The sequence below is a fragment of the Bison bison genome, unplaced genomic scaffold (assembly GCF_000754665.1).
Source record: "Bison bison bison isolate TAMUID 2011002044 unplaced genomic scaffold, Bison_UMD1.0 scf7180017864376, whole genome shotgun sequence".
Lineage (NCBI taxonomy): Eukaryota > Metazoa > Chordata > Mammalia > Artiodactyla > Bovidae > Bison > Bison bison.
The window spans coordinates 12,919,730-12,944,746 of record NW_011494948.1 but is presented as its reverse complement, the minus strand read 5'-3'; the positions used below and the strand labels follow the sequence as shown (position 1 = coordinate 12,944,746).

Genomic DNA, 25,017 nt, shown 5'->3' with positions numbered 1-25,017 from the left:
CTTAATTAGATTTCACAGTGCCAATAAAATTGACAACAACAACAGAAGTGGGGGGGAAGAAAAAAATCCAAAAGAATCTACAAAACAAGTCAAAACATATGAATAATAAATGTTTTTCTTGAGTCACTGCTGTCAGAAGCCTTTCCCTCGCTGGGGGTCACGGTTCCCCTCATCTTCCTAGGATGCCCTCCAACTCTGTGCTGATCTCTGGACCTGGGGTGGGGGCAGCCCAGATTCTAATCTGGTCCTACTCCTATGAGTTCTTGCCTCCAATGTCCACAGCTATGAGAACTAGTGCATTTTCTTTTGTGTTTTCCAAAAGAAATTGGAAAAAAGACATTGGCGCTCTCAATGTCTTTTTATATATTCCATAGACACAGAGTCTGCCTAGTTGATTGTGTGGATTTAATCTGCAGTTTGTACAGCTGGTGGGAAGGTTTTGGGTCTTCTTGCTTAGCCACACTGCCCCTGGGTTTCAACTGTGGTTTTATTTCCACCTCTGCATGTGGATCATCCACTGGGGTTTGCTCCTGAGGCTGCCCTGGAGGACCTGAGCTTGTGAGGGCCAGGTGTGGAGGTGGTGCAATGCTTGGGTCATAGCAGTTCTGGCAGCACCGGGTACTCAGGGGAGTTGGTGGCTAGGGAAGCAGGAAATATAGTGCTCAAGAAGGGTATGGCAACCAGTATTGGCCAATATGCTCTAGTATTCTTGCCTGGAGAACCCTCTGACAGAGAAGCCTGGCAGGCCACAGTCTACAGGGTTGCAAAGAGTTGGACACCACCAAAGCAACCCTGTGTGCATAGACATAAGACTTTTTTTTGTCTGTGGCAGCTCTCCTCTAGTGAGAGTTGAGTGTGAACAGTGCAGCTACTAGGCTTGAGGGGATCCTGGTGGCACCAAGCGTGCACGGACATGGACGGCCTCTGCCGCAGAAGTTATGGCCCTATCAGAGTCTTGTTTTTGAGCCTCTTGTAGCTGGCAATCAGAAGGCCTCTTTGGCCAGTCTTTCTCCGTAGCTCCACTCGTTCAGGCCCTTAAAGGGCTCCCTTGCCTGGGGTCCTTCTCTTGTTTGGTGCATCAGGCACATACAGGGGCCCCCCTGGTTGGGGTCCTACTCCATAGATTGGGCACATCAGGCACTTAAAGGTACACCCTGGGTGGGGTCTTATCCTGTAGTTCTGCGATTCAATCACTTACAGGAGCACCCTGGGTGGGGTCCTACTCTGTAGTTCAGTGCATCAGGTGTTTGATGGGCCAGCCTCTCTATTGATCAGCTGTCAATGTTGGCAGGTAGAGGGAGAGAGGTTATGGTGATAGATCCACCCTCTACACGTGACTCAGCAGTATCCCCTTGCTTCCATGGCTGCCTGGCTTTCCTCCACAGGCATTTCCCACCACAGTCTCCTCCCTCACAGCCCCTCGATCTGTCTCTAGAGTCAATAGCAGCCCTTGCCCTAGGATTGCTCCACAATCCCTGAACTACAGCTCCCAGCCGATGTGCCTTCTGGGTATGTATGGCTGTGGCAAGCACTGTCTGATTCTCAATCCATTTAGGCTGCCACAGATCAGCTGTTTCACTCTCAGCCTTAAATGTTTCCTCTCTGATTCAGACAATTGCCCTGATGTGGGGATCAGACCCCTGCTTCAGTTCCTCCACCCACTGAGGGCAGGTCCAGTCCGACTAACACTCCTGATTTTGCCCCTGGTTCCTTCGTCCTACCTAGTTTTGTGTGGTTCTATATATTCTTTTCTGCTGGTCAGGTACTCCTCTCTGCTCTCAGCTGGTGTTCTGCATGCACTTCTGTGTCAGAGGTGTATCCTGATGTATCCGTGGAGAGAGATGCACTACACGTCCACCCACTCCTCCGCAACCTCTGCTGCTCTTTGTTGTTCAGTTGCTAAATTATGTCCAACTTTTAGTAACCCGATAGACTGCAACACACCAGGCTTCCCTGTCCTTCACTATCTCCTGGAGTTTGCTCAAACTTATGTTCATTGAGTCAGTGATGCCATCCAACCACCTTATCCTCTGTTATCCCCTTCTCCTCCTGCCTTCAATCTTTCCCAGGGTCTTTTCCAGTGAATCGGCTGTTTGCATCAGGTGGCTGAAGTATTGGAGCTTCAGCATCAGTCCTTCCAACGAATATTCAGGTTCGATTTCCTTTAGGATTGATTGGTTTGATCTCCTTGAAGTCCAAGGGACTCTCAAGAGTCTTCTCCAGCACCACAGTGCAAAAATATCAATTCTTTGGCACTCAGCCTTTTTTATGGTCCAACTCTCACATCCATACATGACTGCTGGAAAAACCATAGCTTTGACTAGATGGACCTTTATCAGGAAAGTAATATCCCTGCTTTTTAACATGCTGTCTAGTTGGTCCTTACCTGATATTTAAATGTTTTTTTAAAAAAGCCTTTCATGTGGCTTCAAATTGACTTAGAATACATTATCACAATAGTTCCTTTTACCCAGGAGAATAGCTCTATGTGTTAGTATCTAGGGCTGTTCCTTAACTGGAGGGTAAGATCTGAGCAGAAGAAACCTCACTAAGTTTTCCTTTTTCTTCCTGATAGAAACTGGAAACCCAGTGGCCAATAGGATACCTAATCCTTGGCATCCAGTTGGGATTCTTACATACCTGAAATTCAGCAAGGTAACTGGGTTGGCAGAAGTGATTCTGAGAGGGTTTATAATATCATGAAAAACATAGATTTTAGGGTCCAACAGACCTAAGTTAAAATCTCAAGTAAGCAACTCACAAGCTGTATGACCCTGGACTAGCAAATTAAATGTGTGGGCTATAAATTAAATGGGTTCCTGTGAAGTTTAACAGTATGTCAAGTGCTTGGCATAGTGTCTGGCATGCTGCTGCTACTAAGTTGCTTTAGTCGTGTCTGACTCTTTGGACCATATGGACTGTCCTCTGACCATATCCTCTGTCCATGGGATTCTCCAGGCAAGAATACTGGAGTGGGTTGCTGTGTTCTCCTCCAGGGGATCTTCCCAAAGCAGGAATCGAACCCAAGTCGCTTATGTCTCCTGCATTGGCAGGTGAATCCTTCAGCACTAGCACCAGCTGGGAAACCAAGTATCTGGCATGATTAGTATTCAATATATAAGGTAGATTAATTATTTCTAGTTGTGATGATGGGTTTTGACTCTTATTCCTTTCTTTGAGACATGTCTAGCCTACATATCCTTTGGGGAAGGGTCAGGAATGCAAACAGCGACAGAGTTCAGGCTACGTAGATAACAAAGGATACTTGAAAGTGTTGGCACCATCTTGAGGTCTCAGCAACTAGTCAGCTCTGTCTAATGGTCGCCATGTTGGGGTGCAGACCAAATGTAGCACATCTGATTGTTCTTAAAGGTTATGTTGTGACTTGGGATTTTTACTGGAAACAATGTATTTAAATCCTGGCAACTAATTCAAATTTCCACAAAACCATTCTATGCGTACCAAACAAAAGTTGCCAGTGGGATATATTTGGTTACTAGTTTCCAAACTCTGCTTTAGAGCCATGAAAACCATCTGGGGAGAAAATGAAAAAACTGTATGCCAAACTATAAAGAGAAACTTTGAACAATACTAGGAAATAGGCTGGTCTGACAAAGCCTTGATGAAACCATTTTACATATACGTACTGCCTAAGAGAGCATGTCTCAAAATGAAAAATATTTTCCCAGTTTTTTAAGAAAAAGCACCTGCGTGAGGATACTTAGCTCCTTTAGCCAGGTGGGATCTTACCCACTTCTAAACCTTCACCCCCTCAGCACTTGCCATATATGCCTGTTCCAGGGCCCACCTTGGAGATGGAAAAGTTAAGTGTCAGGAGAGCTGTATCCACTTCACCACTGAGTATGTCTTTGCCTTAACTAATCAAATTATATCTTTTACCCCAGCAAAAGGTATTCTTGCTATTCCTAGTCAAAAGAAGAAAAAGAATAACCTTTTATCTCTGGCTCAGCTCTCATAACATCAGGAGTGGAAATGGCTGCACAGATACTGTGTTGCTCAATAAAAGACTGTTGCCTGGATGGATGAATCAAGAAATTAACCATCCTCCTATCAATCAACAGTGATACTGAGGTTTGGGCCATAAAAGCTAAGAATCATCCAATGGGAGGAATTCCTTCCTCACCAGGGGAATCCCAGAGGACAGAGAAAGGACAGCGGTCAAGAAAAGTTCAGAACTTGAGAAAACAAAACACTGGCTATGTGCTTTCATTTTAATGTGACTCTGGCTACTTCTTCCCAAGCTTCCCTCCCCCCTCGTCTTCCCCTGAAGCATCTGTTTGTTTTTTAGAATTACCCACAATTCTGATGGCAAAGACACTAAACAAGTACACAAGGGCGATTGTAAACCTAAGTGCTCACAGGACTAACGAGCCACCAGCCCTTGGCTACTCTGTGGTTGCTACAGCTTGCAGGTGCTGTGGGTTTTTACTTGGCATCTCTGTAGGAATGAAAGTGGTGTGCATTAAGTTTTCTAGAATGTTTATTGTTGGCAAAGTTTTCCACTTGTATTTTCTTTTATAGTACAACTATTTTTAAGCGAATGGGACGTTCTGTGATAATTTGGCCATACAGAAGGAAAATTTAGCTGAGGGACCAAAATGCACTTAGTGATGGTGAAAGAAACTAACAAATGAGGAAATAATCCAACTCAAAAGAAAATACTTTAAACTCTTAAAGGTTCTTGAGAAACACACATATGAAAAGCGTTTTCACTTAATATAAATTAAGCACTGGGTCTGGAGCTGGGAGACTTGGCTTCAAGTCTTCTTGCCTCTGCCACTTGCAAGTTGGGAGACCTTGGGTAAATCACATGCCACGCACTCTGACACTCTGTGTCCTCAGAAACAGAATGCAGACTCAGTTGGTGACTGCCAAGGTTCTTTGCAAAGCCACTGTTTTGTGATTAGCTTTGCAAAAAGATTCAACGTATCTCCTGAGGTCTCTGAATTTGTTTTGGCTTCTGTGTCCTATCTACCATAGATAATTTCTTGTCTTTATCTCTAGATTTTACAGATTCTTAAAGTGTTCTCTTGGATCACAAGGAGTTAGCCCAAAGCAATAACACTTTGTTCCTTCTTGATCTGAATTCCTTAGGGGCAGTTGAACTCAAGACGCAACAGAAAGGACCGGTGGGGTTTATTACACTAATCCTAGTACTTGGGTGGATTTTCCTGATGAGGGGCAAATGGCCCCTCCTAGGAATGTTTCAAGAGGGTCTCTGGCAACCATGAATATGACAAAATTTGGGTAAAGTTATGTTCATGGTTCAAAATCTGGAAGGTACCTGATTCTTTAAATTGTGTTTTATTAAGGATTTTGGCAATTAAAATAGCTACAACACCTTTAAAAAAGTATTCCTTTACCTAACTTGATATAGGTTTGGAGCTATGCCAGTCAGGTAAAGGATAATTACTTACTGTGTTCAATACTTAGATTTAATCTTTAACATTTAAAAATAATTATATGCAGGTCTTAAGACACTCAATTTCAAAAAAGGCTTCCTCAATTTTACTTTTAAGGAAATTTAAAACATTTCTTTTAAACATAAGGCAGAGTTTCAAATCTTTCAAATTTCTGACATACTTAAACCTTGCATTTCAAGTGTTTGGGAATATTAGCATTTTATGGTCCCAAACTTGATAACCATATTAGTTATGCAAAGAGTTGGAGTAATTAGAGTTATGTCTGAAGATCATCTAATTTACTCATGGAATATACTGTAGGAACAAACAATCTCCAGACCCGTTTTCTAATATACACTGGGGAAAGAAACTACATCACACTGGAGCCCTGATTGATATTTATGGCCTTTGGAAAGTTAGCATTTTGTGAGTTTAATCCTGGGAAGGATCTAATGACTTCAGCACTGAGAGCTCATCCAGAGAATCTGGTTGATATATGAAGAAAACCAACAGTTATCTTGATGGAGAAGGTTCTGGGTAGATCTGAGTCATCTTCTAAGCCATGGTAAATAAAGAGTATATGGCACAAGGCCTCAGATTCTAAATTACTTCTAGCCTAGTATCATAAAACAAAAAAATTGAGACTCACATAAATGGACTTTGTTTGACAGACTGAAGGAAATGAGAACAAGGCTCAAATAAATTAAAAGATAAAAAAGGCATTTAGGATGAATAATTTGCATGATTTAGAGATGACTCAGTCATTAAGGGACAGCAATAGTCAACAGAGAGATTTATTGATTCGTTGATCATTCCATGCAACAGTCTTACATTGATTAACTCGACGTAAAGAAACTTGATATAAAGATGAGTAAGTAGGATACAGTCTCTGCCAGTTAGGAGGTCTCAATCTTACGGGCTAGTTGGTTATGAAAACTCATATAAGACAAAGGAAATAAGATGAAAAACAGGTGCAGGAGAGGGGAGGGAGCATCAGCTCCCCTGTGGATTCTCACTGTGGGACTGTTGGTGTTGGTAAAGAGGGGACATGAGACTGCCAAACCTTTCTACCTGCCCAGAACTGAATAAGAGTGCTCCTTCCAAATGCTCCTTCTTTCAGCAACTAAACAAAAACAAAACCTGCTCCCACTGCATTTTGGACTTAGCTGCACTCCTAGTGTTTAGCCTAATGCCCAGCTAATGTTCAATCAATATTTACTGAATCAATGAATCAACAGTACTTAATCTCCAGAAGAACTGTACAAAAAAGATCTTCACGACCAAGACAATCACGATGGTGTGATCACTCACCTAGAGCCAGACATCCTGGAATGTGAAGTCAAGTGGGTCTTAGGAAGCATCACTACGAACAAAGCTAGTGGAGGTGATGGAATTCCAGTTGAGCTATTTCAAATCCTAAAAGATGATGCTGTGAAAGTGCTGCACTCAATATGCCAGTGAATTTGGAAAACTCAGCAGTGGCCACAGGACTGGAAAAGGTCAGTTTTCATTCCAATCCCAAAGAAAGGCAATGCCAAAGAATGCTCAAACTACCACACAACTGCACTCATCTCACACGCTAGTAAAGTAATACTCAAAATTCTCCAAGTCAGGCTTCAGCAATACATGAACCGTGAACTTCCAGGTGTTCAAGCTGGTTTTAGAAAAGGGACAAGAACCAGAGATCAAATTGCCAACATCCGCTGGATCATGGAAAAAGCAAGAGAGTTCCAGAAAAACATCGATTTCTGCTTTATTGACTATGCCAAAGCCTTTGACTGTGTGGATCACAATAAACTATGGGAAATTCTGAAAGAGATGGGAATACCAGACCACCTGACCTGCCTCTTGAGAAACCTATATGCAGGTCAGGAAGCAACAGTTAGAACTGGACATGGAACAACAGACTGGTTCCAAATAGGAAAAGGAGTACGTCAAGGCTGTATATTGTCACCCTGCTTATTTAACTTCTATGCAGAGTACATCATGAGAAATGCTGGGCTGGAAGAAGCACAAAATGGAATCAAGATTGCCGGGAGAAATATCAATAACCTCAGATATGCAGATGACACCACTCTTATGGCAGAAAGTGAAGAGGAACTCAAAAGCCTCTTGATGAAAATGAAAGAGGAGAGTGAAAAAGTTGGCTTAAAGCTCGATATTCAGAAAACTAAGATCATGGCATCCGGTCCCATCACTTCATGGGAAATAGATGTGGAAACAGTGGACACAGTGTCAGACTTTATTTTTTTGGGCTCCAAAATCACTGCAGATGGTGATTGCAGCCATGAAATTAAAAGACGCTTACTCCTTGGAAGGAAAGTTATGACCAACCTAGATAGCATATTCAAGAGCAGAGACATTGCTTTGCCAACAAAGGTCCGTCTAGTCAAGGCCATGGTTTTTCCAGTGGTCATGTATGGATATGAGAGTTGGACTGTGAGTGCCGAAGAATTGATGCTTTTGAACTGTGGTATTGGAGAAGACTCTTGAGAGTCCCCTGGACTGCAAGGAGATCCAACCAGTCCATTCTAAAGGAGATCAGTCCTGGGTGTTCTTTGGAAGGACTGATGCTAAAGCTGAAACTCCAATACTTTGGCCACCTCATACGAAGAGTTGACTCATTGGAAAAGACTCTGATGCTGGGAGGGATTGGGGGCAGGAGGAGAAGGGGACAACAGAGGATGAGATGGCTGGATGGCATCACCGACTCGATGGAGAGTTTGAGGGAACTCCGGGAGTTGGTGATGGACAGGGAGGCCTGGTATGCTGCAATTCATGGGGTCGCAAAGAGTCGGACACGACTTAGCGACTGAACTGAACTGAACTGAAGCATTACTTCCCTCCTCTTTAAAATGGTAATAACCTGACCACTTGTTCATATGAGGATTAAAGGGGATAATATATGTTAAATGCTTACATAGCACAGTGCCTGGCACATAGGTGTTCAATAAAAATTAGCTCATTGCTATTGCTAACATGGGCACTATTACCTCTATTTTTGATGAGATGTGAGGCTTAATTAGTCTAATAAATTAGCCTGTGATTACACAGAAAGTAAATTTGGAAGTCAGATTTCAAACTTCAGTCTGTTTCAGTCCCAAACTAAAGCTCCTCCTCGTGTCTCATGCTGCTGCTGATTATCATTTTTTGGGTTTGAGCCTAATCACCCACAGATTGGAAGCTTCTTGAAGACAGGGATTATGACACATACTTTCATATTCACCAAAAGCTGAATTCCAGACCACATGGCAGTCCTATCTTAAAAACTGATTGAACTTATCTGGACTTCAAATGTAAAATGGAATGATTCAACTGCAAGATTTCAAATTCCCTCAGTGAATGCAGTAGCAGAGTTAATACATAATGTAGCTAAATGAATAATGCTTTGTTGAAAATTTACTAAAGAAAGTAAAAATGTTAGTTGCTCAGTTGTGTCCAACTCTCTGTAACCCCATGGACAGTAGCCCATCAGGCTCCTCTGTCCATGGAATTCTCCAGGAAAGAATACTGGAGTGGGTTGCCATGCCCTTCTCCAGGGGATATTCCTGACTCAGGGATCGAACCCAGGTCTCCTGCATTGCAGGCAGATTCTTTACCAGCTGAGCCACTCTAGAAGCTTACTAAAGAAAAGACCTTCTCAGATCCAAATATTTCCCTAAAAACATTTTGAAAGATGTTCAACTTCCAGCCTGATACCACTATCCATTCAGTTCAGTTCAGCCACTCAGTCGTGTCTGACTCTTTGACACCCCAGGACTGCAGCCTGCCAGGCTTCCTTATCCATCACCATCTCCTAAAGTTTGCTTAAACTCATGTCCATTGAGTCAGTGATTCCATTCAACCGTCTCCTCTCTGTCGTCCCCTTCTCCTCCCACCTTCAATCTTTCCCAGCATAAGGGTCTTTTCCAGTGAATCAGTTCTTTGGATCAGGTACCCAAAGTATTGGAGTTTTAGCTTCAGCATCAGTCATTCCAATGAATACTCAGGACTGATCTCCTTTAGGATGGACTGGCTGGATCTCCTTGGAGTCCAAGGGACTCTCAAGAGTCTTCTCCAACACTAGAGTTCAAAAGCATCAATTCTTAGGTGCTCAGCTTTCTTTATAGTCCAATTCTCACATCCATACGTGACTACTGGAAAAACCATAGCTTTGACTAGATGGACCTTTGTCAGCAAAGTAATTCATTACTTTCATTTAGCATATGTTTATTAACAATATAATCTGTGTTGGTTTCCAAAGCAGTTTTACTACCTAGGAAATCTTAGGATTCTAAATGACTTCTTAGAACAATAATAAACGAAGAGGACACCCACCTAGACTAATGGGTGAGTTTATTAACTCTGTCAAAGAGCAAGCTTATTCACTTGCAGCCAACATAGCCTTTAGATTTATAGTGTATAGATTTCTGAATCTTTTAACATTTGAAAAATATTTCTTTGAGATGTAATTCTCATACTCTAAAATCTACCCATTTAAAGTATAAAATTCAATGGCTTTAATATGTTTGTAAATTGTGAAAACATCACTAAAATTTGTTTAGAATATTTTCATCACTCTCAAAAGAAACCCTGAACCATCAGTAGTCACCCCCTATTCTACTCCAAGTTCCAGCTCTAGGCAACCACTAATTCACTTTTTGTTACATATTTTATTATTGCATTTATATGGAATGTCTTGCCTATTCTCACATTCCATATATATGGGATAATAGAATATGGAATTTTTTACAACTGGCTTTTCTCACTTAGCATGTTTTGAAGGTTCATTTATGTTATAATATGTATCAGTATTTCATGAATTTTTATTGTGGAATAATATTCCATAGTATGATTAGATCACATTTCATTTATCCATTCACCAGTTGATAGGTTGTTTCTGCTTTTTGGCTATTATGAATACTGTTGCTATAAACATGTAAGAACAGGTTTTTTTCTTTTTTGGTGGGTATATGCCTAGGAGTGGAATTGCTGGTTCCCATGGTAACCCTACGCTTAACATTTTGAGGAACTGCCAGGCTGTCTTCCAAAGCAGCTACATGATTCTGTACCACATTTTAAGAGTCAACCCGCACAGAAAGAGGATGTCTAGTCAATGTGAGTGTTGTGATTATCTTCGTGGAATCTTCTCACAGGTAATAAAGTGATTCTCCAAAGTTAGAAACAGCACATGAAGGAAAACTAGGGCAGTTTTTCTTTAGCTACCATTGCTGCAGAAAGCTGAGGCATGGGCTCCTTGAGGGGAGGGCTTGAGTTCCACTCACTGCTATGTACCCCAGGGCATAGCCTAATGACCAACGATAATCATTAAATATTTATCGAATGAATAAACAACTTCAAAAAGTGATATGTGGTTAGGGATAAATTTTGCCCAAAGAGTCTGGACTTGGCCCTTGGCTCCTGGGAGGCACTTTTTAAGCTCTTGTCATTTTCTGACCAATAAGATGTCTTTGTTTGTCTGGGGCCTTGGGCCATGCCAGAGAGTCCAGGCTAGCGGTGTGATTTATGATGAGGGCTTTGAGCCATGTGGTATCAACTCAGGCTCTGGAGGGGCTGGAGATGAAAGAGCTCCACGCATAAGGTCAACCAAGTCTATGTGATGGAGCCTCAATAAAACCTATGGATACCAAGGCTTGGGGGAGTTCCCTGGTTGTCAATAGCCCATGCGTATTGTCACACACTGCTACTGGGAGAAGTAAGTGCCATTCACAACACTCTTCCAGGAAAGGACAAGTAGAAGGTCTGCACTTGAAATCTTCTGGACCCTGCTCTGTGCACCTCTTCCCTTGGCTGATTTTAATTAGTATCCATTGACTGTAATACACTGTAACTGAGTATAACATCTTTTAGTGAGTTATACAAATCCTTCTAGTGAATTATCTAACCTGAGAGTAGTCTTGAGGAGCCTCAACTTGAAGTTAGTGTTAGAAGTGAGGGTAATAAGCGGAAACCCAAACTTTGTAGTTACTAACAGTGCTGAAACACTATTAAAGATGATTTGGTAAAATTTAGTATGTTCGGCATTTCTATAAACAAGAGGCCTAAAGAATCATTCATGAGACAAAGTATTATAGGATGAATACATACTCATACCCCAATCAACAAAGTGGCTCAGATGGTAAAAAATCTGTCTGTAATGCAGGAAACTTGGGTTTGAGTTCTGGGTCAAGAAGATCCCCTGGAGAAGGTGATGTCTACCACTTCAGTATTCTTGCCTGGGGAATTCCATGGACAGGGGAGCCTGGTGGGCTACAGTCCATGGGGCCACAAAGAGTAGGAGATGACTAAGCAAACTCACACCTCCCCCAGGGCATACTGATACTCTGCTTCATTATTAGAATATCTTCTCAGAGGAAAGGGTAACATAATAGAAATAATAGGATTCAAATGATAGCTTTGCCTTTTTTAAGTTGTATGACCTTCTATGAGCCTCAATTTTCTCATTTATAAAATGGAAATAATAAAGATATTATAAAGAAATAATAAAGATATCTCCTCAAATTGGCACAAGAATCACACGCAATATAATGCATTGCATGAATTACACAGCATGAAAAATGATAAACATTGAAAGCTTTTAAGTAATTAGATTCACTCGGCCTTCATCAACTTCACTGAATCTCTTTGGGAAAACAAAATCAATGATTCTATTTTTCCCAGTCCATGCTGAATTTCAAGACAAAACTGAGATGGATATAACTTTCAAAAATTTTTTTATGAAAGCTATGCAAAGAAGGGTTTCCCACCTAAGAAGCGGAATATATCATGATGAAAAAAATTTCTGATACAGCAAAGAAATTCTTTCTATGAGTACAGAGGATATATGAATAAAGAACCCAACTGGGGTGGCAGGTAGAAGATATTATGAGAAGAATGAGACCTGGTGGAGTGTCACTTTCCCTGTCACTTGCTGCTGCTACTAAGTCACTTCAGTCGTGTCCCAATTTGTGCAACCCCATAGTCGGCAGCCCACCAGGCTCCCCCCGGGATTCTCCAGGAAAGAATACTGGAGTGGGTTGCCATTTCCTTCTCCAATGCATGCATGCATGCTAAGTCGCTTCAGTCGTGTCCGACTCAGTGCGACTCTATGGACAGTAGCCCACCAGGCTCCTCTGCCCATGGGATTCTCCAGGCAAGAATACTGGAGTGGGTTTCCATTTCCTTCTCCTCCCTGTCTCTTACCTGTTCAAATATAGAAGAGACCTCAAGGAACTTCAAAACACTATACACTGTACACTTCAGTTTTTCCTAAAAGTGACAAACACTCAGGTTGACTTGTTATCTAACTGGCATGTGGTCCCAGAAAAGATTACCCTGACAAATTTTTAAACATACATAAACAGGGCTATGATCATATAAACTTGAGGGAAATGCAAGTTTCCATCACAATCAAGAAGACAGAATTAAGAGGGAGGAAGAAAGGACAGGTTTCACTGAGTGACCGTCAGATGGTAGACAGCATGTTGCACATATTATATCATCTCCTTATCTCTGCACCAAACCAACCCCTTGCCTTTCTCCTATGTTCTATCCTAATGAACAGCAGCACCATATGTTGCTTAAACTACAAACTAGAAACTCGAGCATAGTCTTCAACTCTCAATTTTTCTCTCCTATTGTATTTCACCAGTCACCAAGTCCAAATGAATCTGTCTCCTGATTTGTTTTAAAATCTCTTCTTTTAATCCAAATAACTTGGAGCCTGTTCTAATCCACTGCCCTCTGTGCAAATAGAGTACTCTTTCTAAAATACACATCTCACTTTACTTTGCATTTGCTTGAATTATTTCACTGGCACTCTTTGGCTCTTAGTATTATACAATCCCAATCTTCTTATAGGTTATTTAGCTCCTCATGACATAGATCCTGATGTCCAGCCCTTTATTTCTTCAATTCTAGGTGCTAGTTAGGTGTTTCCAGCTACCTCTTCCTCTGAGCATTTCTTGATTCCATGTTTGGTCAAATACCCCTTTGATTTGTCACAGTCTAAATTTATCCCACTGTGGCTCTTACAAATTATTCAAATTATATGTGTGTGTGTGTGTGTATAGACATGCATGTATATGAACATATATATATATATATACATTTGTACTATGTAAAAATAAACAAGGATGTATGCTACTGCAGATTGCATTGTGTCTCCAAGGAAAGATGTGTTGAAATTATAACCCTCAGTGCCTGTGAGTGTGATCTTATTTGGAAATAGTGTCTTGGCAGATGTAATTAAGTTAAAATGAGGTCATACTCAATTAGAATGGGCCCTAATCCAATATCACTGATGTTCTTATAAGAAGAGAAAACAGAGACATTGGGAGGAAAGTGCTATGTAAAGAAAGACAGAGACACACAGACCCAGAGGGGAGAGGGCTTTGTGAAGGTACAGAGACTGACAGCCACCCGTAGAAGTTAGGAAGAGGCAAAGATAGATTCTACCCAGAGCCTCAGAGGAAGTAGTGCTCTGTACTTCTAGCCTCCAGAATTGTGGGAGAATAAATGTCTTTTTTTTTTTTTTCAAGCCACCCAGTAAAGAAAGCTACCATGTAAAGAAATCTGGGCTTTCTTCTTCTTGAAGGTGACTGATAGAATGCAATTGGAATGCTTCCAGCAGACAAGAAATGAAGTTAAATCTGTATTTTAGAAAGAACACTCCTGTTTTCACTGTAAACTCCTGTTCACAGTTAGGAGAATACAATATAGGGTAATTGTACACTTTCCTGTCCACTTGGTTCATTTCCCCTCTGAGTGTCAGTTCTTTGAGGGTGGGGACTGTGTTTTTTCCCTGTCCATTCATGTATTTCCAGGATCTAGCACAATGCTAGCTCCTAAGTAAATATTTGTTAAATAAACAAACAAATTGAATTTTTCACAATAGCCCTAGAAGGTACCATTCCTGAGAGATGATATTTAATGCTGTAACCTCAGCACCCACCAGACTGTTAGGAGAACAGATATATAGTGATCAGAAATTAATTTCTTAAAAGTCAACTAGTAGGTAATAAATAGTTCATCTTTACTGTGTCACGCAAAGGGGAAAAAAAGAGAAGTGATACATTAAATCTCTGAAGCAATGCCATGCTTCCATGTGGAATTAGATTACAAAACAGAAGGAAAACCAGCCAAGTCCAGGTTTCTGACATCACCACCTTTAGAATAACTGGTAGACATTTGATACTCGTGACTTAGGTCACAGACAGAGATGGAGAAATAATCATTCCATTCAATTCATTTCAAACTACTCACCACAGGAATTATTAAAAATGGAAAGAACTTCTTTGTTAGAACTACGGTTTATTTTTATGTCACCATAGTATAGACATCAAAACTCCATGATCCAAGTTATTGCTTATTTCTTTATTGTGTTATTCATTTTACAACAACATTATATAAGACATTACTTGAATTCTCCTTTTCCTTTATGAAATGCCTTGTTTTCTGAAATAGGACTGTGCAGTATTATAAATATGCAGATTCATTACAAAAGAGCGGGCTTATATTCACACTTTGTCTTTTGATATATGTAGATTAGACATCAACCAATGAATTTCATTAATTATGAAAATAAAACACACTCTTCTGTATTTGACTTCAAAATAACCTCAAAATTATTTTTAACAGCAGCACATGTTCCATCTGTAAATTTATGCTACTTTTTTTTTCATATTTAAAACAGAAACTGGCTTTGTGCTTTATAACAAATATAAATGGGGTAATTTGGATAATGAAAATAAATGAATAACAGCAGCACTAATAGAGCTGATCCTATTTGTGATGGCTCATTAACTCTGTACAGGACGCAATTCACTGCTCTGGATCAGGAGTTGATAATGGTGCAATGTGGAGCTATTAGCAAAAGACGGTCGCAATAGGAAATTAACAGAAGGTCTGTTCATTTGCTGGAAGTCAGGATCCCTTTCAGTATTATAACCACATTAAACCATGTGCTCAAAAAGGCCATAAAGAAGAAAAAGACAGAAACAACTTGAGTACTACTCCTACCAAAAGCTGCTACTGCTGCTGCTGCTGCTGCTAAGTCACTTCAGTCGTGTCCGACTCTGTGTGACCCCATAGACAGCAGCCCACCAGGCTCCCAGGCAAGAACACTGGAGTGGGTTGCCATTTCCTTCTCCAATGCATGAAAGTAAAAAGTGAAAGTGAAGTCACTCAGTCGTGTCCAACTCTTAGCACCCCCATGGACTGCAGCCTACCAGGCTCCTCCATCCATGGGATTTTCTAGGCAAGAGTACTGGAGTGGGGTGCCATTGCCTTCTCCAACCAAAAGTTAGTACTGCTCAAGCACAGAGTATGCACTTTAATGCATTTGATCACATAATCCTCATATCGTGATATGAACTGCCTTCTATCAGGCAGTTCCAGATATTAGCCTCATCTTGCAGATAAGAAAATCGAGGCTCAAGAACTTGCTCAAAGTCATATATAAATGGGTGGTGGAGCTTAGACTCAAACCCAGGCAGTACAACTTCAGAGCACTTGCTCTTAACAATTCATAGATAACAACTGCCTTCTTGGCTCTGCCTTATCTAGTTCAGAAGGATAATAAGCAAACAGAAAGCCCGGTGTTTCTCAGTCCAAGATGCAAGGTGGGGAGAGACACCAACATGACCACTCCTACTGCAGAAAATGCTCAGATTCTAGGGGGGATGGAAAGGGAAGCCTGTGGTTTGAAAAGAGATTCACTAAACCTATTGTTTTCTTGTGTAAATGACCGAATTAAAGCTGGACAAGGTTTTGGCCAGTGGGAGAGGCTGAAGAAATAACACAGAAGGCATAATTTAAAAATGCTGATAAACAGTCATATTCTCTGACCTCTAGCCTGCCATTAAGTAGCTGGTAGATCCTGGGAAAATCACATAACCCAGTGCAGCAATATTTCTCAGGGCTGGGCTAGATAATCTCAATGGCAGTGCTTTCCAAATGCTGGGCTGTGAAGCACTGTTAGTAGCAATTTCTGTGCTCTGGATAAAGGATAAAAAATAAGTACAGAGTAGTAAATTTCTCATAAGACAGACTATATTTAAAGGACCATCCTTCATTTTGAAATCAAGTTCTTATTGCTTTCTTGTTATTAAAATTTCATTTGTGAAATGATGATGGCGATAGTACATTATAGAAGGTCTCCTTTTCTTCTTGAATGTTCTTAGCAGAATAAGAAGCAAGTTACTTTATCTCATTCTATAAACTTTTTTTGAATTGTTACAGAGTTCTGAAGTCCCACACAGGGAACCACCACTTTAATACATTTTGCAAGATGTTCAGGGTATTTCACTTTGTCATAGCACTTGACAGTGTATTAAGCATTTTCACATGAACGATCTCACTCACTGCTCTACAGTTTGCTAGACAATCTTATTTTCCAGAGTAAAAATAGAATTTAGCAAGGGTAAGCAACTTGATCAGCATTACATAGACAGATCATTAAAGAAAATTCAGATTCTAATCTGTGTCTTTTGACTTTAAATCCTGCCTGCTCTTTCATCAGTAAAGTGATTCATAAATCTGGCCAAACAACTAAGGTCATAAGGAGAATGTTTTAAAAACATCAAATGGATAAATCCGAATTTCTGGAGGACACAGCCTAAGAGTTGCATCTTTTAAGAGCTCTCCAAGTGATTCTGGAAGGCAGTCAAGTTTGGGGACCAGTACTCAACATCACACTGCCTCTGTCTACTCAGTTTTACCAGGAGCAATAAGGGCTTAAGAGTCAGAGCTGGGTATTTCTGATTGAGTCCTATCACCTACTTGAGCCTCATCCTTCACCTGTGAAAAGAGAATAATGTCATCTAATATGCAGAGCTGTAAAATACATGAAAAGTGCCTAGATGTGGTAGTTACTAAAAATGGCAGATATTTTATTATTATGATTAATATTTATATTACTACTGCTATTAGAATGAATATACTGCCTGATATGATGCTTGATAGTACTGAGTAAGAATAAGGTATCTCTTATAAGGAGTAATGATTCTAACATTTTCCTGAAGCAAATTCACTACAAATATGGAAAACCCCCTCATTTATGACTTTTGGAACTCCCAGCAGGTCCCAGTTCCCTCCTCTGTGAATAGTAATATCTGTAGATTACTTTTGTCTCTTGAAGTCTAAGTCACCATAGTTTTATTTGAGTTAAAGTCTCAAATGGTTTTGAGGGAGTGGATTTTTGTTGAGTATTAGACAGGCATAACTGGAATAACTGGTATTTAAAAGTGACAAATGTCTTAGTTATGCTGCTATTTTCTATCATGGTAAGACGCTCTCCAAAGCTAGATATTTGCTTCTGTGGAGTTTATAATTCATATCTGCCTAGCATCAAAAATATTTGAAGCAGCTTACCAAAAAAAAAAAAAAAGTGATAATAAAAGACTTCCCTGTGGTCCAGTGGTTAAGAATCCATCTGTCAATGCAAGGGACACAGGTTTGATCCCTGGTCTGGGAATTAAGAACCCATATGTCATGGGGCAGCTAAACCCATGTGCCACAACTATTGAACCCACGAACTCTAGAAACCAGTGCTCTGCAACAAGAGAAGCCACATTGCTATGAGACACCTGTGCACTGCAGCTAGAGAATGGCCTCCACTTGCTACGACTAGAGAAAGCCCATGCAACAGTGAAGACCCAGTGTGGCCAAAAAATAACAAAGTGAGGTCAGAGACAGAGCTGAGCATTCCCAGTAAATGGGGTAAAAATGGAGGAGAAGGGAATATGGGGCAGAGAAGATGATTTTTTTCAGGAAACCAGGAGACGTTCTTTATAGAAACTGCATATTTCAATAAGCATTAAGATTTTTGACAGCGTTTTAAAAATCATGAAAAATTTTTTTCTGAATGTTTCTTACCACAAACCACAAATACTAATCACCAATATACAGCTACAGCCTGAATAAAGGAATTTTTTTCTAAGTAGAATGGAATTTATGTATGTCCACTCTTTATAGGAAGCAGTGAGGGCTTTTCTTTTGGTGACTAATTTCACTCTTCTCCTTCTTAAAGAGTATATACTGCATTTAAGTACTCCATCTTTATTTCTCTATCATCATTCTTTTGGTAGATAAACAATTATTTCTTCATTTTGACAATGTTGTGTGTGTGTTAATTGCTCAGTTGTATCTGACGCTATGCGACCGAATAGACTTCTCTGTCTATGGGAATTCCCAGGCAAAAATACTGGAGTGCGTTGCCATTCCCTTCTGCAGGGGTCTTCCCCACCAAGAGACAATGTTACAATTTTTACTGCAAAGTTATGCACATTTTTAGGATTGTTATCCACACATTTATAGATTGTTAGCTTCTATCATATTCTTCTCTTATTGGGGTCTCTTTCTATTTCTTCCCTCCTTTTTATAAAATGCAAGTAGGTTTTAATCATGAAAACACATAGGCTATTATGGTAGTGGTAACAAGGATCCAAAATGATATCCCTTATACATTCGTAATAAAAGTGGTAGTTTTTGATTCCCTGGGCACAATTAATTTGATGTATTTCTTTTTGTTTATAAAAAACTATTCCCCTGCTCTTATCATGGTCAAAATGAAAACTTCTTCCTGGTTTTAGGCATTGTTTCCTTTCTGTTCCTGCTGTCACTGGCCTGGTCCAGGCTCATGCTTTTCTTCACCTTGGCTGCTCTAAGAGTCTCTTTTTCAGCTGGTCTCCTTACTTCCAGGGGTCCACTTTGAGCATCCTATAACTGTAGCTATACTCAACTTTCTAAAAAGAGCTTGGATTGTCTATTTTCCACCAAAACTCTTTCTTCGCCACCCACTGTTGACCATAATCCTGTCTACCATTCAAGCCACCATGATTTACTCCCCAAATACCTTTCTCGCTTCTTACTGTGTAGCTGGGGATATTCTGCTACTTGCTAGTACCTAGATGCAATCTGAACTTTACCATCTCCTTTACCCTACTATTGCCTCTAACAAGACAAGTAAAGGAAGAAAATAATAATAACCGATTACAATTTCCATGTATAAGTCACCATTCTTTTCAGATATTCTGTAATTTACATTTGCCCCCAAATCTAACAAGTCACACTTTTAAGAATCGAAGTTGGGGAGGCATATTTACTGTTGCTTCATTTGCCAACATACATGAAGCCAGTTGGCAGGATTAATCTGGAAAGCAAGAAGCCCTACTGAATTTCTATGCAACAAAAACAAATGAAACCTAATTTGCCAGCCTATCTTGTTTATTTTGGTTCATTCATCAGTGTAATATAGTACGTACAACTTTGGACTAGATATCAAGAGACCTGAAATTTCTGCCATGACCAACCATAAAACTTGCAGAAAGTCACACAAACTTTCTGGTCCCTCATTTTTCCTCACTGACAAAATGGAAAACTCTCTTGGTTTGTTCAAACAGTATACATACAAAAGAAACTATTATTATTATTATTATTATTAGTTGCCATTCCCAACAACACAATCCCTTTTCTGTATCTATTTGGTTTACAATTCTATCATTCCCAAAGCTTTTGCATCTTTCATAATTCCATCTCAACAGAAACTGAGAGTCTTAGAGCAAGAAACTAACACCAAATATCACAAATGATATTCAAATATACCGCTTTTTAGGTTGTTGATTAGATCACCTCTTGGGCTTTTCCCAGCTTTAAAGCAGTAAGATTCTATATTCAAATTCATATCTGAAATTCACATGAAACCTTCAGATAGGTAAATATCACTCCATTTTGTTACCTAAGAAGTGCTTGGACTTGCCACAATTTCCCTGCCTTATGATTCCAGACCTCATGAAGGCTTAATATGTCTGTGTCCCTCTCACACACACAGAACCTTGTAGGGCATCTCATATTTTTTGTTGTCATTTGCACTATAGTTACTCCTTTTACATCTAAATAGAGTTAGGTTTTAAAGAAACGTGAGTTTGAAGCAACAAATTACTGAAACACATTTTAAGTTTATTCTTATACTGCTAATTGTGATATCTGAAATTCTGAAGACATAAAAATTTCAAACAGTGTCTTCATGGGAGAGGCAAAGATTCTCAAAATGTCTACTTTGTGAAATATAACATTATATGGTGAAGCATAGCACAGAGGACACTGTAGCAACTGCTTGTTCCTGAAACTTGGCTTGTCATCCTAATCCAAAGCATAGACTTTGAAATCAAGACAGCAAACATACTAACTCTCCCTCATTTTACTAACTCCCCACTAAAGTTGTTGGAGTTTAGTTGCTAAGTCATGTCCAACTTTTCGCGGCCCCATGGACTGTAGTCTGCCAGGCTCCTCTGTCCATGGGATTCTCCAGGCAAGAATACTGGAGTGCGTTGCCATTTCCTTCTCCAGGGGATCTTCCCAACCCAGAGACTGATTCTGTGTCTCCTGCATTTTTTACTGCTGAGCCTCTGGATAAGCACCTCCCCCACCTCCTCCGCTAAAGTAGACATTGATACATTTACACCAAAAATCAAACCTTTTTGCTATTTCCATTTAAAAGATTTTTCTGGCTGAAATTTCGACCTGAAAGTTGGCACTGGCATGCCTTTTCCTACAGTTGTCTAAATTTTCAATAAAATTGTAGTCCTGATAAAGAAACAACAAATTCTCCTGCAGTATACTTGGAGATTTTAGAAGAAATCTTACCTAAGAAACTCTGAAGCTACAAGTAAATGAAAGTTGATGCCTCCAAATACAGATACACATACACGCACATGCGTGTGTGTGCACACAAACACACCATTATTTCAGGAACAACCAAAGTAGAGGTAACTTCAAAATCTAGTACAAAAGTGATATAAAATATTGAAGAAATTTTATTCTTCTATATTCAAGTGAGACATCAGGAAAGAAAAACTCTAGCTCACTTTTCCTTAACATAAAATAAAGCTCTTAAAGTTTTAACTGATGTTGAACCTCAATTTTCCAATGGGTCATCATTTATCAACTCTAGAAAAAGTAACACTTATTCAGATAGCAGGACTACACAAAAGCTGTTGACATAAATCCCTCCAGAAAAATAGAATGCAAAGAAGCTGGCACTTACTTGGCACAAACCACTGATGCACATGTCCAAAGATTCTGTGTAGCAACGAGTCCCATCTAAGACTTTAGGTGCAAGTTCAACAACCAGGGCTGTTCCTTTGGCCTGACACTTGAGGGAACATGGGTTGTCAGGGTCATTAGACACAGGAAGCCATTCATAAAACTGGCCATGGTATTTGACATCATTATGAGCTGAGCACTGCTGTGCTCGGAAATCACCTGCTTCTGGCGGACAGTCCTGGAGAAGAAAAAGAAGGGTGGGAGAAGCATAGGTTAAAAGAAAAGCCTCAAACAGAAACCTAGAGCAGCAGAATGCTCCAAGTCATAGGAAACAAAGTAAATGTTCTATCACTACAGATGGATCCTCTCATACCATCTGAAAGGTCATATGATTATTTGGCTCTCAAAATGTAGAAATTTGAGAAAGTCATCAGCTTGAAGTATATTTTCAGATAGAAGTAAAATGGGAAAGAAACCAGCTTGAAATAGATCTGATGGATACTAGCCCACCAGGCTCCATTGTCCAGGGGATTTTCCAGGCAAGAATACTGAAGTGGGCTGTCATTTCCTACTCCTGGGGATCTTCCTGACCCAGGGATCAAAGCTGTGTCTTCTGCATTGCAGATAGATACTTTACCAGAGCCAACACCTGATTACTTCGTTATCCTTTTTAAGAGTTCTCTTTAACAAGGTTTTTTCCTCTGAAAATCTATTTACATGTAAATAAGCATTGGGAGAATTGCATTATGTTATTTTACAAAATGAACACTATCTCTTTTCTCAAATTTCAGTGTTACTGCAAGCATGCTAAGTTACTTCTGCTGCTGCTGCTAAGTCGCTTCAGTCGTCTCCGACTCTGTGCGACCCCATGGACTATAGCCTACCAGGATCCTCCATCCATGGGATTTTCCAGACAAGAGTACTGGAGTGGGGTGCCACTGCCTTCTTCAAAGTTGCTTCAGTTGTGTCTAAATCTTTCCTACCGTATGAGCTATAGCCAGCCCACTGGGCTCCTCCGTCCATGGGATTCTCAGGCAAGAACACTGGAGTGGGTTGCCATGCCCTCCTCCAGGGGATGTTCCCAATTCAGGGATCGAACCCACGTCTCTTACATCTCCTGTGTTGGCAAGTGGGTTCTTTACCACTAGTGCTCATTGCTACTAAGCAGCATATAAGGCTCTAATATTTCAGAAGGCATAACTTCTTTCTAGGCCAAACTGGGTGTAAACAACTAAAGACTTATTTCAGATGATATTAAATTAGCTCAAAATACAATATAAATTCTGAAAGGCATTTCACTGTTAGTATCATATACATTTTGAGAGTGAATAAGATATAGAATTAAAGAAAAAGGATAATTTTTATTGTATTTTACAGATACATAGGTACTCAATAAGGCTTAAGTGATTATGAATATTGTATGAAAAAAAGTTAATGGTCATTAAACAAGTCAATATGTGTGTGTCGCACTTTGTTGTGATAGGTAATCAGTTGCGAGAAATAAAACAAAATCCACAATCTGCAATTCTACGCTATAAGTCACAAAACAATAGATTGTATGATGTAGCACAAGTTCTCTAAACTTACATGTTTTAATACCAGCTCCTTTCAGACCCATGTATTCCAAGATAAGAGCATAAACTAATTTAATATTTATTATTCATGAACTCATGTTCCAAAGACAATATCGCAACTTGCCCAGTTTACAAATCCTACCATTCTCCAACTAGACTTCATTAATTAGCTTCCATCCTGAAACAACCCTGTGACTAACTATGACCCCCAAACTCTGCACATCTTCTTCCCTAAACTACCCACTTGAGAAATTACAGACTGTCAAGGTGCTCTTCCCCCTTGTTCAGCAAGTTTAATAAAATCAGCTTTATAAAATTAACATATTTCCCAGGTGGCTGCTGCATGGGTGGCTTCCATGGTTGAACTGAGAGTGTAACTGATAATTTTTAAGTAAAGCATTTTCAGTTGCATAATACCTGTCACTCTAAGAATCACTTAATTACTCAGCAGTATAGAAGAAATGTGGTCTGTGGACGGACTAACACCTAAAAAAGATGTTCTTTTCATTATAGGGGACTGGAATGCAATAATAGGAAGTCAAGAAACACCTGGAGTAATAGGCAAATTTGACCTTGGAGTACAGAATGAAGCAGGGCAAAGGCTAAGAGTTTTGCCAAGAGAACGCACTGGAAATAACAAACACCCTCTTCCAACAACACAAGAGAAAACTCTACACATGGACATCACCAGATGGTCAACACTGAAATGAGACTGATTATAGTCTTTGCAGCCAAAGTTGGAGAAGCTCTATACAGTCAGCAAAAACAAGACCAGGAGCAGACTGTGGCTCAGATCATGAACAACTTTTGCCAAATTCAAACTTAAATTGAAGAAAGTGGGGAAAACCACTAGGCCATCCAGGTATGACCTAAATCAAATCCCTTACAATTATACAGTGGAAGTGAGAAATAGATTTAAGGGCCTAGATCTGATAGAGTGACTGATGAACTATGGACGGAGGTTTGTGACACTGTACAGGAGACAGGGATCAAGACCATCCCCAAGAAAAAGAAATGCAAAAAAGCAAAATGGCTGTCTGGGGAGGCCTTCCAAATAGCTGTGAAAAGAAGAGAAGCGAAAAGCAAAGGAGAGAAGGAAAGATATGCCCATTTGAAAATGCAGAGTTCCAAAGAATAGCAAGGAGAGATATAAGAAAGCCTTCCTTGGTGATCAGTGCAAAGAAATAGAGCAAAACAATAAAATGGGAAAGACTAGAGATCTCTTCAAAAAAATTAGAGATACCAAGGGAACATTTCATGCAAAGATGGGCTTGATAAAGGACAGAAATGGTATGGACCTAACAGAAGCAGAAGATATTAAGAAGAGGTGGCAAGAATACACAGAAGAACTGGACAAAAAAGATCTTCATGACCTAGATAATCATGATGGTGTGATCACTCACCTAGAGCCAGACATCCTAGAATGTGAAGTCAAGTGGGACTTAGGAAGCAACACTACGAACAAAGCTAGTGGAAGTGATGGAATTCCAGTTGAGCTATTTCAAATCCTGGAAGATGATGCTGTGAAAGTGCTGCACTCGATATGGCAGCAAATTTGGAAAACTCAGCAGTGGCCACAGGACTGGAAAAGGTCAGTTTTCATTCCAATCCCAAAGAAAGGGAATGCCAAAGAATGCTCAAACTACTGCACAATTGCACTCATCTCACACGCTAGCAAAGTAACACTCAAAATTCTCCAAGCCAGGCTTTAGCAATACGTGAACCATGAACTTCCAGATGTTCAAGCTGGATTTAGAAAAGGCAGAGGAACCAGAGATCAAACTGCCAATATCCGCTGGATCATAGAAAAAAGAAGAGAGTTCCAGAAAAACATCTATTTCTGCTTTATTGACTATGCCAAAGCCTTTGACTATGTGGATCACAATAAACTGTGGAAAATTCTGAAAGAGATGGGAATACTAGACCACCTGACCTGCCTCTTGAGAAACCTGTATGTGGGTCAGGAAGCAACAGTTAGAACTGGACACAGGACAACA

The 25,017-nt window shown here is 40.1% G+C and overlaps 1 protein-coding gene across 1 annotated transcript in view; it reads right to left on the bottom strand.

Moving 5' to 3' along the window:
- Positions 1-25,017, bottom strand: part of ADAMTSL1 (ADAMTS-like 1) — a 496,626-nt gene that overhangs the window by 349,178 nt on the left and 122,431 nt on the right. The window contains exon 4 of the mRNA XM_010857061.1: positions 21,448-21,684. Within this exon, the coding sequence (XP_010855363.1) occupies positions 21,448-21,684 (237 nt within the window). The remainder of the gene's footprint in view (positions 1-21,447; positions 21,685-25,017) is intronic.